This window comes from Olea europaea, chromosome 13 (assembly GCF_002742605.1).
Source record: "Olea europaea var. sylvestris chromosome 13, O_europaea_v1, whole genome shotgun sequence".
In the NCBI taxonomy this organism is placed as follows: Eukaryota; Viridiplantae; Streptophyta; class Magnoliopsida; order Lamiales; family Oleaceae; genus Olea; species Olea europaea.
In genome coordinates, this window is record NC_036249.1 from 3,984,821 (window position 1) to 3,998,329 (window position 13,509).

The window sequence follows — 13,509 nt, forward strand, 5'->3', positions numbered from 1 at the left end:
GAATCTGAATTCCCAAAGCTCGTAATGCAATGTAATCAGACAAAGATAGCCTAGTTACTTTAGCCGCATTAGCATATAGTTCACCCATCCACCATTTCTCTGAAGCCCAAATTTGACACAATTAATAGCCACTCCTTCCATCTTTTTTCGGCACCTTGCTGTCCAAATAGCCCAGAAAATTAGAACAGGAGAAAAGCCAAAAATCATGCTTACTTGGGACGTCCTTGATGCCTTAGAGAACCAAAGGTTCATTCTTTGCCTCTAACCCATCAATGTAATGCGAGAAATGCCTATAGCCGTTGTATCTATACCCATAGGAAATTCGCCAGGTTGCTGCCATCCAACAAATGGTCGAGGGACTCAATATGAGGTATAGTACCAAAGGTTCATTCTTTGCCTCTAACCCATCAATGTAATGCGAGAAATGCCTATAGCCGTTGTATCTATACCCATAGGAAATTTGCCAGGTTGCTGCCATCCAACAAATGGTCGAGGGACTCAATATGAGGTATAGCACAACATACACATTTTGATGCTAAGGAGATCCCCACCATTTGTATTCTTTCATCCATACCGAGCGCATTATGTATAGCTTTCCAAGTGATGAAGGATATTTTTTTTTTGGAATTAAAGGGTGCCATACCCATTTATCCCAATCTACACACTCTTGTTTGGCTCGAATAATCTCCCAAGTACTTCCAGTGCTGAAAGAACCATCTAGAGATGGTTTCCAATAAACTTTATCCACTCCTTCACGTAATCTTGGAACTTGTTCTATTGCAGCTTTAGCTAAATCACCCCCAATTAGATCTGACAAGACATCTTCATTCCACCCCCTTAAGGTCACCACAACATTTAACCTCAAGTTAGGCTCCATTACCTCCACCAAGTTTGATAGCGGTCCTATACCAGACCAATATCTTACCAGAAATTAACATCTCCGCTTTTGATTTGCCACACCGAATTTTCAATTACCATAGGTATCAAATTTGCAATGCTCTTCCAGAATGGTAAATTCAAAGCTGATATCTGAATCTCATTGTATGATTTGTGAAGAAAATATTTTGCTTTTAGGAACTCCTTTAGTAGTGAATCTGAAAAACAAATTTTTCGAGCAAATCTTGTTTTAAGAGCCACTTTTACTTCTGCTAAGTCTCAGATGCCTAAGCCTCATTCTGATAAAGGTTTGGTAATATTTCCAAAGCTCACCCAATGCCACTTAGCTTTGCTAGCTACCTCTCTCTAAATAAGTGAATCTGATGAATAACCCCTTTAGGTATGCACATGACCAATAAGATATGTATAGGCATGCTTGAAAGAACATGCTTAACAAGAGTTAATCTTCCTCCAGCTGATAAGAGTAAAAATTTCCAGATAGATATTTTCTTTCTCACCTTCATAACTAGCGGCTCAATATGTTTGATACACAAACAGTCTGGAGATACTGGAATGCCCAAATAAGTAATTGGAAAAGACCATTGTGTGAAGTTACTCAACTAGAGTGCTTCATTCTTTCTCGACAAGGATATGTGCTTCAAGAAAAATATAGTTGATTTCCTATGATTTACTTTCTGTCCCGACATATTTTCATAAATGCCTAAGATCTCTACCACTGTTTTAATAAACACTTTATTGCCATTACAAAAAATAATTAGATTGTCAGCATATAATAGGTGAGAGATACGAGGTGCTCCAGCAGGAAGAGAGTAATTTACAATGCATTGTTCCAAACAAGCCTATCGTAGCATGCATGTAAGAGTCTTTTCTGCAATAATAAACAAATATGGAGAGAGAGGATCTCCTTGACAGATTCCCCAGAAAGATTTGAAAAAATCCACGATAAGTATCATGCATCATCATCGAGAATGAAGGTGCGACAATACAGTTTTGTATTAATTGGAAAAATCGTGTAGAGAAATCGAAAGAGTTTAGGGTTGCCATCAAGAAGTTCCATTCAATCCTATCACACGCCTTCATCATGTCTACTTTAAGCATTACATTCCCACCTCGTATCTTCTTGTTAAAGCTTCGAAGTAGCTCTTATACCAAGGCAATATTGTCAAAAATACTTTGGTCCGCTATGAAAGCCCCTTGTTCTTTTGAGATAAATTTATGAAGTAAAGGTTTCAATCTGTTAACCATTACCTTGGCAAAGCATTCGTAGATCATCGAACATAAGCTAATGGGTCTGAAGTCTCCAAAGTTGCTAGGAACCTTGACTTTTGGGATGAGAACAATATAAGTTGATGTGCAAAAATTGGCGAGCATTGAATCACCAAAAAAATCTACCGTAGCCTCCCAAACATCTTCTCCAACGATATCCCAACAACTCATATAAATACTCGATGAGAAACCATCAGGGCAGGGCTACTATCCTATGGAATGAATCCATTGCAAATTTTACTTCCTCGCGAGAAGGAGCCTCACACAATCTAATACTATCTTCCAATGATATGCTCAGTGTAATCAGTGCGTTCAATAATTCAATCGTCCGTATGACATTATCAGTCGTTAGTAACACTTGAAAGTACTTCACTGCTCCATCATGGACGCTTGTGGGCTATCAAGTGTTGATCCATCATGTAAAGTCATGCTACAATACCAAGATTTTTTCCAACGTTTGGCAATTGACACATGAAAGAACTTAGTGTTGGCATCCCCCTCTTTTAACCATTTCAATTTGGTTTTTTGTGCCAAGAAAATTTCTTCTTGTCGAATCCAATCCTTCAATTCAAGTCTTGTTGCAATTAATTCCCTTTCATCCTACGCATTAACGGAATTTAAAACTTGATCTTCCAGCCTGACAATTTTGTCTTCCAACTCCACCATGCGACATTTGATATTCCCAAAATCACCTTTGTTCCACTTTTTCAAAATTGGTTTTAACCTCTTCAATTTTTCTCCAAGTTTGAATAAGCCTGAGCTTCTAGTTCTCTTTTCCCAATTTTCTTTGACAAGGGGTAAAAACTCTGCATGATCTACCCACCCTGAAAAGCAATCTAGTGGTGCATACCTAAACAAAATGCGCGCAAGTCTCCCCGTACTCCTCTAGTAGCTGGGGAATATGGTAAATGTATGTTGATGTATCCATAGAAAACATAGTGCTGGATAAATAATCGATAGATAAACAAAGTCAAGTCCGAAATTAAGAACGATGATGTTGATTCAACTTTTTTTTTTTCATTCTAAATAGCTTTACCATAGCAAAGTTAGATGGAAGTTTGTGTCTATATATTTTTAAGTATTCATTAACAAATTAACAGATAATTAGAAAGTTGTTCCTTAATCTAGTGTATTGTACATTTTCATACATGCATTTCAGGTTTTATGCAACAGAAACTCTTTTGGCCATAGAGTATCTCCACATGTTGGGCATTGTTTATAGAGATCTTAAGCCAGAAAATGTTCTTGTAAGAGGAGATGGTCACATTATGCTTTCAGATTTTGATCTCTCTCTCAAATGTGAAAGTGTCCCCAAACTCATAAGATCTAAACTTGAACAAGAAGCTGCCATTAATAAAAATCCCGTGTGCTCAACTCCCTCCTGTGCCATGCCTATACAGCCAATGCTCTCATGTTTTTCAACTTCCATGAAAGAAGGTATTATAACATCATAATATTATTAAATTATAATTACTTCTCAACTGTTTTATATAATTTTATTATCAAACTACGTTTTTTCTCGCCAGGTCTAACAAAAGACAGAACTCAAGGTCCAACAATTCCAAAACTGAAGGATGTTCAACAATACAATTCTGAATTAGTAGCAGAACCTATTAATGCTCGATCAAAATCCTTTGTCGGAACACACGAGTACTTGGCACCTGAGGTCATCTCCGGGCAAGGACATGGAAGTGCAGTAGATTGGTGGACATTTGGGGTGTTTCTATACGAACTTTTGTACAGTATGACACCGTTTAAAGGAGAGAACAATGAGAAAACTCTCATCAATATATTGAAGCAATCATTGACCTTCCCAAGAGTGGGAATCAGTAGTAGCAAAGAATATGAATAATTGGTGAAAGTCCAGGATTTAATAAACAGGCTTCTGGTGAAGAACCCCAAGAAAAGAATTGGAATCCAAAAGGGCTCTGTTGAGATAAAGAGGCATGAATTCTTCAAGGGAGTGAATTGGGCTTTGATCAGGACCGTTAAACCTCCTGAGGTCCCTTATAATCATCGAAAAGTTAGGTGCAAACCAAACATACAAAAGTTAAGCAAGAAAGAAAGGAATGAAGCGTATGAAATCCCAAGTCACTTCGACTACTTTTAATTGTAACTACTAAAAGTTAACTCATAGTGCACTTTAGCTGAAGGTCTGGCTGAACCCCTCTTAAGTCTGTTATTTATTATTATTATTATTATTATTATTATTATTATTATTATTATTATTTTGGTTATCAAGAAAATTGAGATCTGCTATCCAAAATTGATTGTCCAACGTAGAGTGCTTAAAAAAAATGAGATTTCGGTTTGCAAAAATCCTTCATTGCTAATTTATTTGAGCAAGCATTTCAGTGATTAGTATCACTTGAGATAAGACAACTGACTCAACTTATATTTAGAATAAGAGAATCTTGTTAAATATATATGGTTGAAGGATTTAAACTCCAGTATCAGTATTTGTTGTCTGTTATATTAGTAAAGTACATCTATGATTTGATCACAAAATATAAAAGGCATTAAAAGAAGAAGCTTGACGAGTAAAAATAATTAAAAGAGCAAAAAACTGTCATTTTAGCCCATTTCTACTTTTTAAATGGATAATTATATTCACAGCTTAACATAACTTGTACAAGAACAAGTTTTTGCTCTTAAGTCTACCACATTTTGAATTCCAGCTTTCCATTTTTCTCCAGAGTCTTCATAATTCTTCATCCAACTTCATTGTTCCATTGTTCACAACATCCGCTTTAACTACGATCATTGTCATCAAAAACACCCTAATTTGTTTGATAATACATTTACAATCGAAAGTGAACAGTGTCAATTAAGGTCAACATGCTGAGTCTAGGTACCAGAAAAATTCAGACAAGTGGTAGGCAAAATTATGCAAGCGGAAGTGTAAAGAAGAATAACACAGGATCACTAAAAGAAATTTGCTAGATAAATAGGGCTGACAGGCCCCGGTCCCGCCATGGGTGGGGTTCGGTCAGGGGGCCCGTCAGGCCCTCTGTTTTTCTAGCAAGTCTCTTACTAAAATGTTATTTTCGTACAAATAAGCAATTGAAAAGATATTTAAAGAACAATCTTCAAGGATTTAATTAAGCAATTGAAAAGATATTTAAAGAACAATCTTCAAGGATTTAATTATATTACTCAAACAACCGTAACCACACACCCATGTCCTATGTTATACAAACAAAAATAAAAATAAACTCAAAAACTGAGAATATCCAAGCTCAACAATGATAGCTCAGCATCTCATTTCAACTATGTGTCAACTGCAGATTGGCTTTCAATCTGCAAACAAAAAGCAACAACAAAATATGGATAATCTCTTAAATCCACTCTTCAATTTCATTTTCTTAGAAATGGAAATCTGTTGGGATTATTGGCCCCAGATTTGATTTTACCTCAATGATCTTTTATTTTCAGCCACTCAATCAAACCAAAAACATCTATCATTCTGCAAAAATCACAGCATCTCAAACAGTAAATAAAATGCAGAAAATGTAAAGAATAAGAACACCAAAAAATGGTCACCTAGTTCACCCAAATAAGGGCTAATCTGGGGGGCTCGGGATCAGCCCAATCCACTATGTAAAACCAGCCTTCCAAAGAGATCAATGTACAAAGGAACCAATCTGACTTTCTCTTAAGGTTCTAATCATAGATCACACAAAGATCTCAAGAACCAGATATAAGAATCAACCCTAAACTTGACAAGAACTAACACAGCTAAACTAGTGCACCACGCTAAAAAATAACAGATTGAAACCTTTATTTCAAGTCTACAACACAATGGTTATACAATTCTTTAACCTCTCCAATAATCACAGTGAAACATAATGGAAATTGGAAGAATTTCACACAGAGAGAGAGAGAGAGAGAGAGAGAGAGAGCCACCTTTTAAAAATCTCCGGAAAGAATGAGAACTCTCTTGCCACTAAAAATAGGTAGCACAAGAGTCATAAAAACCATATGTAATCAAGATTAAATCCTAGCCACACATTATGATCCAAAGCCTCACAATGGAGTTGAAGAAGCACAATCCTCATTTTAGTAAAACAACTAATTGGTGGTTGCCATGTGGCCCTCCGAACCAATTAAAAAAGACAAAGTAGCACTTCTTTTAAATAACTCCAAAGTTTCCAATTTAATGAAACACGCCTTTTACACTTTCAATCTTCACCTTGTTTCACTAAATACACCGACTCTCTTAGTTGCATGGTTTACATAGTAAGACTGATCATCATCATTGCCCGGTACCTACAAAAGAATTATCCATTATCAATAAACGGAATTGATAAACCAAAATTTAAACATACTAGTTGAAAGCATTTTAAGTCTCATATCAAATGGACATACATCAACTTGAGTTTTCTCAAGATTTAACTTCATCTGAAGCTATCTTATCCTTTTAGAAGATGATACTTCGCCTTAACATATGTTTACCTCTCATAATGAGCAAAATTTATAAGACTAACAATGAGATTAATGCAAGTATCATGCAGAAAATTCAAATTACACAAAATCCCTTTCAACCAAATCCATTCTTTCACAATTTTCAGATTTATGTAGTCATTTTCCAGTGTAAAGAAGTAGGTAATAATGGATTTCATGTGATCTTTGCCACGCACAAAGTCAACATCCACACATCCTTTAAGGATCAACCTATCAAGCATTTTCAATTTACGAACAATGTCATTCTTCACCTCAAAGCCTAGTAGTTGACTCTTATGGATATTTTCCCTCAATTCCCAATGTAGGAAAGCAGTTTTAACATCTAGTGGTTCAAATTCACAATTGAATTGAATCTTACTATTTTATATTCAATGACAAGGAAAAATATCTCAATATAGTCAAACCCCTCTTTCAGTTTGTAAATCCACTTACATTGTACCGTTCTTTGACCATTAGGCAAATTAACCAAACTCCTCTAGCCCTAACCAATTTGTAATGCTGGATAGAATTCTCTTCAATTATTGGGGTGTTAGTTTCTTTTTCATTTTCACCATGAGGTACATCAACCTCATCAATTACAGGCTCATTCTCATCGGAATGAGTGAAGTCATATTTTGCCAACTTCACCTCATTCTGAAATTTCTTGTGAGATTCAATTTCCTGAGAATCATCATGTTTTCTGAATTTTAAACAAGGCATTTAAGATTCATTAAACATAACATCTTTGCTGTTAATGATCTTAATATCAAGTTCCCCTAAAATCCACAACCTATAACCTTTAATCCCCTTAGGATAGCCTAGCATAACACGTCTAATATCCCTAGGCACCAACTTGCCCTCAGTTTGGCGTGTATATGCCATATACACAAACACTCTAATATGTGCTAAATTTGGTAGCTTCCCTGTCCATAGTTCTTGAGGAGTCTTAAACTCGACATAACTAGATAGATATCTATTAATCAAATATGCTGCTTTGCATAATGCCTCAGCCCAAAACCCTTTAGCAAGTCTTGAACTGACTAACATGCACCTAGCCTTATTCATCAAAGTCTTATTGATTCTTTTCGCTACCCCATCGTGTTGAAGTGTGTACTTAACCGTCCTTTGTCTCATGATTCCCTTTTGCTTACAAAAGTTATCAAATTCCGCGTTAAAAACTCTATACCATTATCCGTTCTTAGAGTTTTTAACCTTTTATCCAATTGATTTTCCACAATTTTAAGCCAAGTCCGAAATTTATGAAAAGTCTCAAATTTAGCCTTTAAGGGGATAAACCCATACTTTTTTAGAGTAATCATCTACTAAGGATAGAAAGTACTTATTTCCACCAAAGCTGGGATGCTCTTCAGGCCCCCACAAATCTGCATGGATATAATCCAAATGTCTTTTCGCTATATGTGAACCCACCTCAAAACACACCCTGTGAGACTTTCCCAACAAACAAGTCTCATAAAAATATAAAGGTTTAATAAGACCTTTATCATGTAACTTTTGGTCACTCAAAATGTTTCAAACATTTATTTCCTATATGCCCCATTCTTTTGTGCCACAATTTAGATTTTTCATCAGTAACAATAAGGTGATTAGCTTCTTGTGAAGTAATTGCCTCACCCATTAGGTAGTACAACCCATTTTTCTTAGGTCCCAGATTTGATTTTACCTCAATGATCTTATATTTTCAGTCACTCAGTCAAACCAAAAACATCTATCATTCGGCAAAAATCACACATCTCAAATAGTAAATAAAATGAAGAAAATGTAAAGAATAATAACACCAAAAATGGTCACCCAGTTCACCCAAATAAGGGCTAATCTGGGGGGCTCACGATCAGCCCAATCCACTATGTAAAACTAGCCTTCCAAAGAGAACAATGTACAAAGGAACCAATCTGACTTTCTCTTAAGGTTCTAATCATAGATCACACAAAGATCTCAAGAACCAGATACAAGAATCAACTCTAAACTTGACAAGAACTAACACAGCTAAACTAGTGCACCACGGTCAAAAATAACAGACCGAAACCTTTCTTTCAAGTCTATAACACAAGGGTTATACAATTCTTTAACCTCTCCAATAATCATAGCGAAACATAATAGAAATTGGAAGAATTTCAGAGAGACAGAGAGAGAGCCACTTTTTAAAGATGTACAGAAAGAATGAGAACTCTCTTGCCACTAAAAACGGGTAGCACAAGAGTCATAAAAATCATGTGTATTCCTCACATATTATGATCCAATGCTTCACAATGGAGTTGAAGAAGCACAATCCTCATTTTAGTCAAATAACCAATTGGTGGTTGCCATGTGGCCCACCAAACCAATTAAAAAAGACAAAGTAGCACTTCTTTTAAATAACTCCAGAGTTTCCAATTCAGTGAAACATGCCTTTTACACTTTCACAATCCATTTCCTATTCTAAACCAAAATTTCTCTATGCAGAAAGAACAATCAATTCTGTTACTTTCTTCTACATATAATAAATAGCGTACATAGCTTCAGTATCGTTCATGGGAATAACTCAATCCTCAGACAAGAATTTGACTCGTAGTTTCGGTAGCAATTTTGATGCATTCAAATTTCGTGGCAAACATTTTTTCACTTAACTTTCCAGCTTCTAGTCCTCGTATGACAGCTCACTGCATGTCCACTGCCACGGGTAATTTTATTATCATTTTTAATTACGAGGAAATTACATGGATATATTGTAGGAAATTCAGTGTATGTGGATAAAACCAGTAGCTTCCGAGCACCGCAAAAACCACTCCGGCGAACTGAACTAGTGCCTGAACTACACAACCACCAAGAGAGAACTCTATGCAAATGAATTTCTAGTGTATTCTATATTGAAAGCTTTTCCTTTTTTTTTTTTTTTTTTTGTGTGTTGAAATGAGGAAAATGAGCCACTATTTATAGGCTAGGCTACCATTAATGGCAATGACCTTTGGAGTTCCTCATCTTTTTCCTATGTGGGACAAATTCATTTTTCCCATCTAAACTCCCTTTTGAGTGGCACACTTTGAGCCTCAATTTCTCATTCACCCGAGCATCAACTTTGGCAAGTAAGTATATGATTTCGATGTACTCACGGAGGAGAACACAAATCAACTTTCATCTTCCAAATTGAACAACTGGGTTCCACTCAAAACTCGTGCCAAAGTCGGCCAATTTTTCCAATAGATATCACTTTTAGTGAGAAAAAGATACAATTTTCTGTTCCAAAGTGTTCATTTTACAAGAATATTGAACCATCCAGGCATTCTGAACAAGTTGTTAATTTTCTAGGAGAGACTTGAAAATTTTCAAGAACATTTTCCAACTTAATTTATGAATATTTGGAATAAAATGGTAAATCTTAGTGATTCTGTTAATCTTTTCCAGCTATGTTAAATGACATTGTTGCTCAATTTCGAGTATATACAGTACTGTATTACAAGAACTTTGTTGGATGATTTTTGTGAATAGTGATGCCGAAATAAGTATAATGATGGTGACAAAGCCGAGGCAAGAGTTGGACTCTTTGTCCTTAAGTCGAATTTGCCCCGCAACGGTGTCTACGGATTTCGGCAATCGACTCCCAAGATACAACGGCTACACTTGTGTTTGTAGCACTCCAAAACACAAGTACAACGAACCAAATTTAGGCTTATGTACTCTAAGGATGAAATGAAAGAAAATCAAAATAAATGAAATGATTTTGATTTTGGACAGAAGAGAGGATGAGAGACGTTTTGCATATCAGATTGTGTGGAATAGGACACCCAAAGGGTCCTATTTATTGACCATGAAAGCGGCGAATTGGCAAACAATTTTGCTTAAACGGATTGAGTCGAGCTTTTGAGTATTTGGCCGAAGTCGATACGAACTTTAATCGATTTTTCAATTCTCGATTTATTTAACCAATATCCAACAAACTTATCATACAGCAACATTCGTGTGGCCCTGTTTGCACTTGGTTTCGTCACTGTATATCATCAACTCATGGATAGGTACCCAAGTGATGAAGATCGAGCCACTATTCTTAAAGCTTACATCGAACCTTTGAATGAGGATCCTGATCAATATAGGCATGTATCCTCCATTTTCCATTTTCCCATATTTTGTCTCTGAATGTAAGTGAATTTTGAAGCATTTGTTATTGGATTCAGGGGAAAAGGAAAATAAAATAAAATAAAGGTTCCCGGTGAGTCAGTGCTGAAAATAATGAACATGACAAGTATTTTGGAAGTGCAGGGACAAAATGTTCTTCTCCAGAGGGGAAAACAAAAATTGACAGGCTCTCATGTGCATTTTGATAGGGATGTACCAAGCCACTAACTTGTAATCAGTTGATTGAGAATCTCATTATTCTATCTGTCATATCATTTATTTGCAGGAGAACAAAAACTACCAACGTGTATTTTTTACTGGTTCAAGTTGTATCAGTTATGGTCTTTTTGTGGATGCGCGTATTAAGGGTTCGAGTACTACATTTCAGGCTGATGCACAAAAAATGGAAGAATGGGCTCGTGCACAAAATGCCAGTACCATAGTTGATTTTGCATCCAGGGAAGGAGAGATTGATGGCATTTTGAAGGACATTGCAGAAAGAACTTAGACCAAGGGAAGTTTCAGCTATAGTCGGCTCTTTGCATTCGATCTCTTTCGCCTGCTCGAGCCAGCAAATGCAACCAAGCCTAATATTTTTAGGGAAGGTAAAGGTTTGGCAGTTTTATTAGAATTTCCATATTCTAAAGCCTGATATGGAGAATATATTGTTTTCAGGTTTTGTTTTGATTCTATCTTTGAAAAGAATGTTAAAATAGCCATTCTATTAGTCAGGTGTTTGATGAGTCTCTCCCTTTGCTTATCACAAATCACTATACATTTGTTAGATTATTGATTATAAGATATGGTTAATGATTATTTTCTAGATTATAAATATTTTATTTTCACTTTTCCTTTCATCTGTCATGGATTATGAGTATTTTGTTACTGCTGAATACATGTTCTCACTGGCTTATTTCTTTCTTCGTGTGACTGCTTTGTGTTTCACTACATGTAGTAAGAAAAGCGTTGATCGTGATCTTGATTGGTTCAAGCAAAAGAGCTGTTAAAAGAATATGTTGACAGGTTATAATTTCCTCCTAAGTCCATAATCACTTAAAATGTTCCATATAACAATTCAGAGAATCCTTTCAATGTTAGGGAGAAAAAGAAAAGGGAAGAAACGGGTAGAATCTCAGAATGCAAAAGAAACCATTACATGATACTCTGGACAATACCAATACGCTGGGCAGTAATGCAAAATTTATCCGTTACCAATTAGTAAATATCCTCGGAGGAACAAACTAGTAAGCCAATCATAGCTTTACCATAGATGACAAATATTAGAATTTGGTTGTGATCCGAATTCTTTGTTAAATATAATTGAGAGTTCTAACTAAATCACACATTAGGGAAAATGCTATTTGGAATACTATTATGAAATCCTGTTCAAATTTACTAGGCAAATTCTGATTGAAGTTCTCTTTGGAAGTTCATTGGGAGTAGGAATTTGTGTTGGACTTGAAGAGGATATTGGGACGAAGAAAATCAAGATTTTGGAGTAAAGGACCCAAAAGTGGGCGTCGTGGCACCAATGTTGCGACGTCACAGCACCAGGCCTGTGGTGCCGTAGCACCACTAGTCTGTTTCGGCTCTTGCACAATTTTTCCTCCTCTACTCCACTTTGCACTTTGTTTCTTACATTCTACTTCAACTACAACTTTACTATGAGGGTTTGGACATCCTCTATATATAGTTAGCTCTTCATTATGATTTAGAAAGGATTTAAAAACACGTAAATATATAATCTTTGAATTCGTTTTCCATATTATAATAAAATCTTCATTCTCTGCAAAATTTCATTGTTCTTGTGATCAATTACTTCATATTATGGCTTAATCTCTTATTTTTCCCAACAAAGTGCATTGGATTAATCCCGTATCATTTTTGTTCCTTGTATCTTTTATGTTCATTGTTTTGCTCATCAACTGCAATTAGCTTTTGTAGCTGTGGCAAAGAAGAATATATTGATTACTATTTTCTTTCGTGTGGTTGCTAATGTGGTAAATAAGGTTGGAGCATCTTCTAAATGTTGTGATCTTCTTCGAGAGAAATTCATTATTGAGGCATTGGAGAACGGTGATATTTTTTAGTGGACAGGAACTTAATCAAGAAACCACTCTTCAGCGCGCAGGTGATACGCAATGGGGATCCCATTATAATTTTATGGTCAGCTTGATTAACATGTTTGCGGCTGTTATTGATGTACTTGAAATAATTGTTGAAGATGGATCTAGTACTCGTGACAAAAAAAGTGAGTCGTTCAATTTATTTGAGTTAATAGAATCGTTTGATTTTGCATTTAATCTACATTTAATAAGAAGTGTTTTGGGAATTTCAAAGGCATTGCGAAACAAAGATCAAGACATTGTCCACGCAATGGACATGGTGAAAGTTTACAAAAAACAACTACAACTTATGAGAGATGATGGATGGAATTCTTTCTTGCAACAAGTTGTCTCTTTTTGTAAGAATCATTGTATTGATGTTCCAAACATGGATGCTATGTGTAACACTCCAAATTTTTATAAATGTTGGGAGTGTTACGGAAAACTCAATTTTCTCTTTTATAATTGTGGAACATCTCAAATAAAAGGAATTCTTTATTTTCAACCATACATATCAATTTAAATGCAAGATCTGAGTTTCTAAAAATTTAAATATAATCAATGGACTAATTAAACAAATGAGTCTTTGAATAAATAAACTAATAATTAATTGAGAGACATAAAAAAAAAAAAAAAAACTTCGATTCACTTGGCTGTCCGCATCACCATCTCGCCACCATTTCCAATTGAC

At 35.6% G+C, this 13,509-nt stretch overlaps 1 protein-coding gene, 1 long non-coding RNA gene and 1 pseudogene across 2 annotated transcripts in view; 2 read left to right on the forward strand and 1 right to left on the reverse strand.

The window, feature by feature from the left end:
• Positions 1-4,336, forward strand: part of LOC111407316 (protein kinase PINOID 2-like) — a 7,415-nt gene extending 3,079 nt beyond the window's left edge. Inside the window, exons 2-3 of the mRNA XM_023036729.1 lie at positions 3,323-3,600; positions 3,690-4,336. Coding sequence (XP_022892497.1) covers positions 3,323-3,600; positions 3,690-4,015 — 604 coding nt within the window. The 3' untranslated portion in view covers positions 4,016-4,336. The remainder of the gene's footprint in view (positions 1-3,322; positions 3,601-3,689) is intronic.
• Positions 4,337-5,283: 947 nt separating this feature from the next.
• LOC111407317 lies at positions 5,284-6,063 on the reverse strand. Its single transcript, XR_002705085.1, has 2 exons — positions 5,577-6,063; positions 5,284-5,463 (listed from the first exon to the last, which is right to left on the reverse strand). It is a non-coding gene; the product is annotated as an uncharacterized LOC111407317 (long non-coding RNA).
• Positions 6,064-10,007: 3,944 nt separating this feature from the next.
• On the forward strand, positions 10,008-11,893 carry LOC111408327 (annotated as a pseudogene).
• Positions 11,894-13,509: the final 1,616 nt, after the last annotated feature.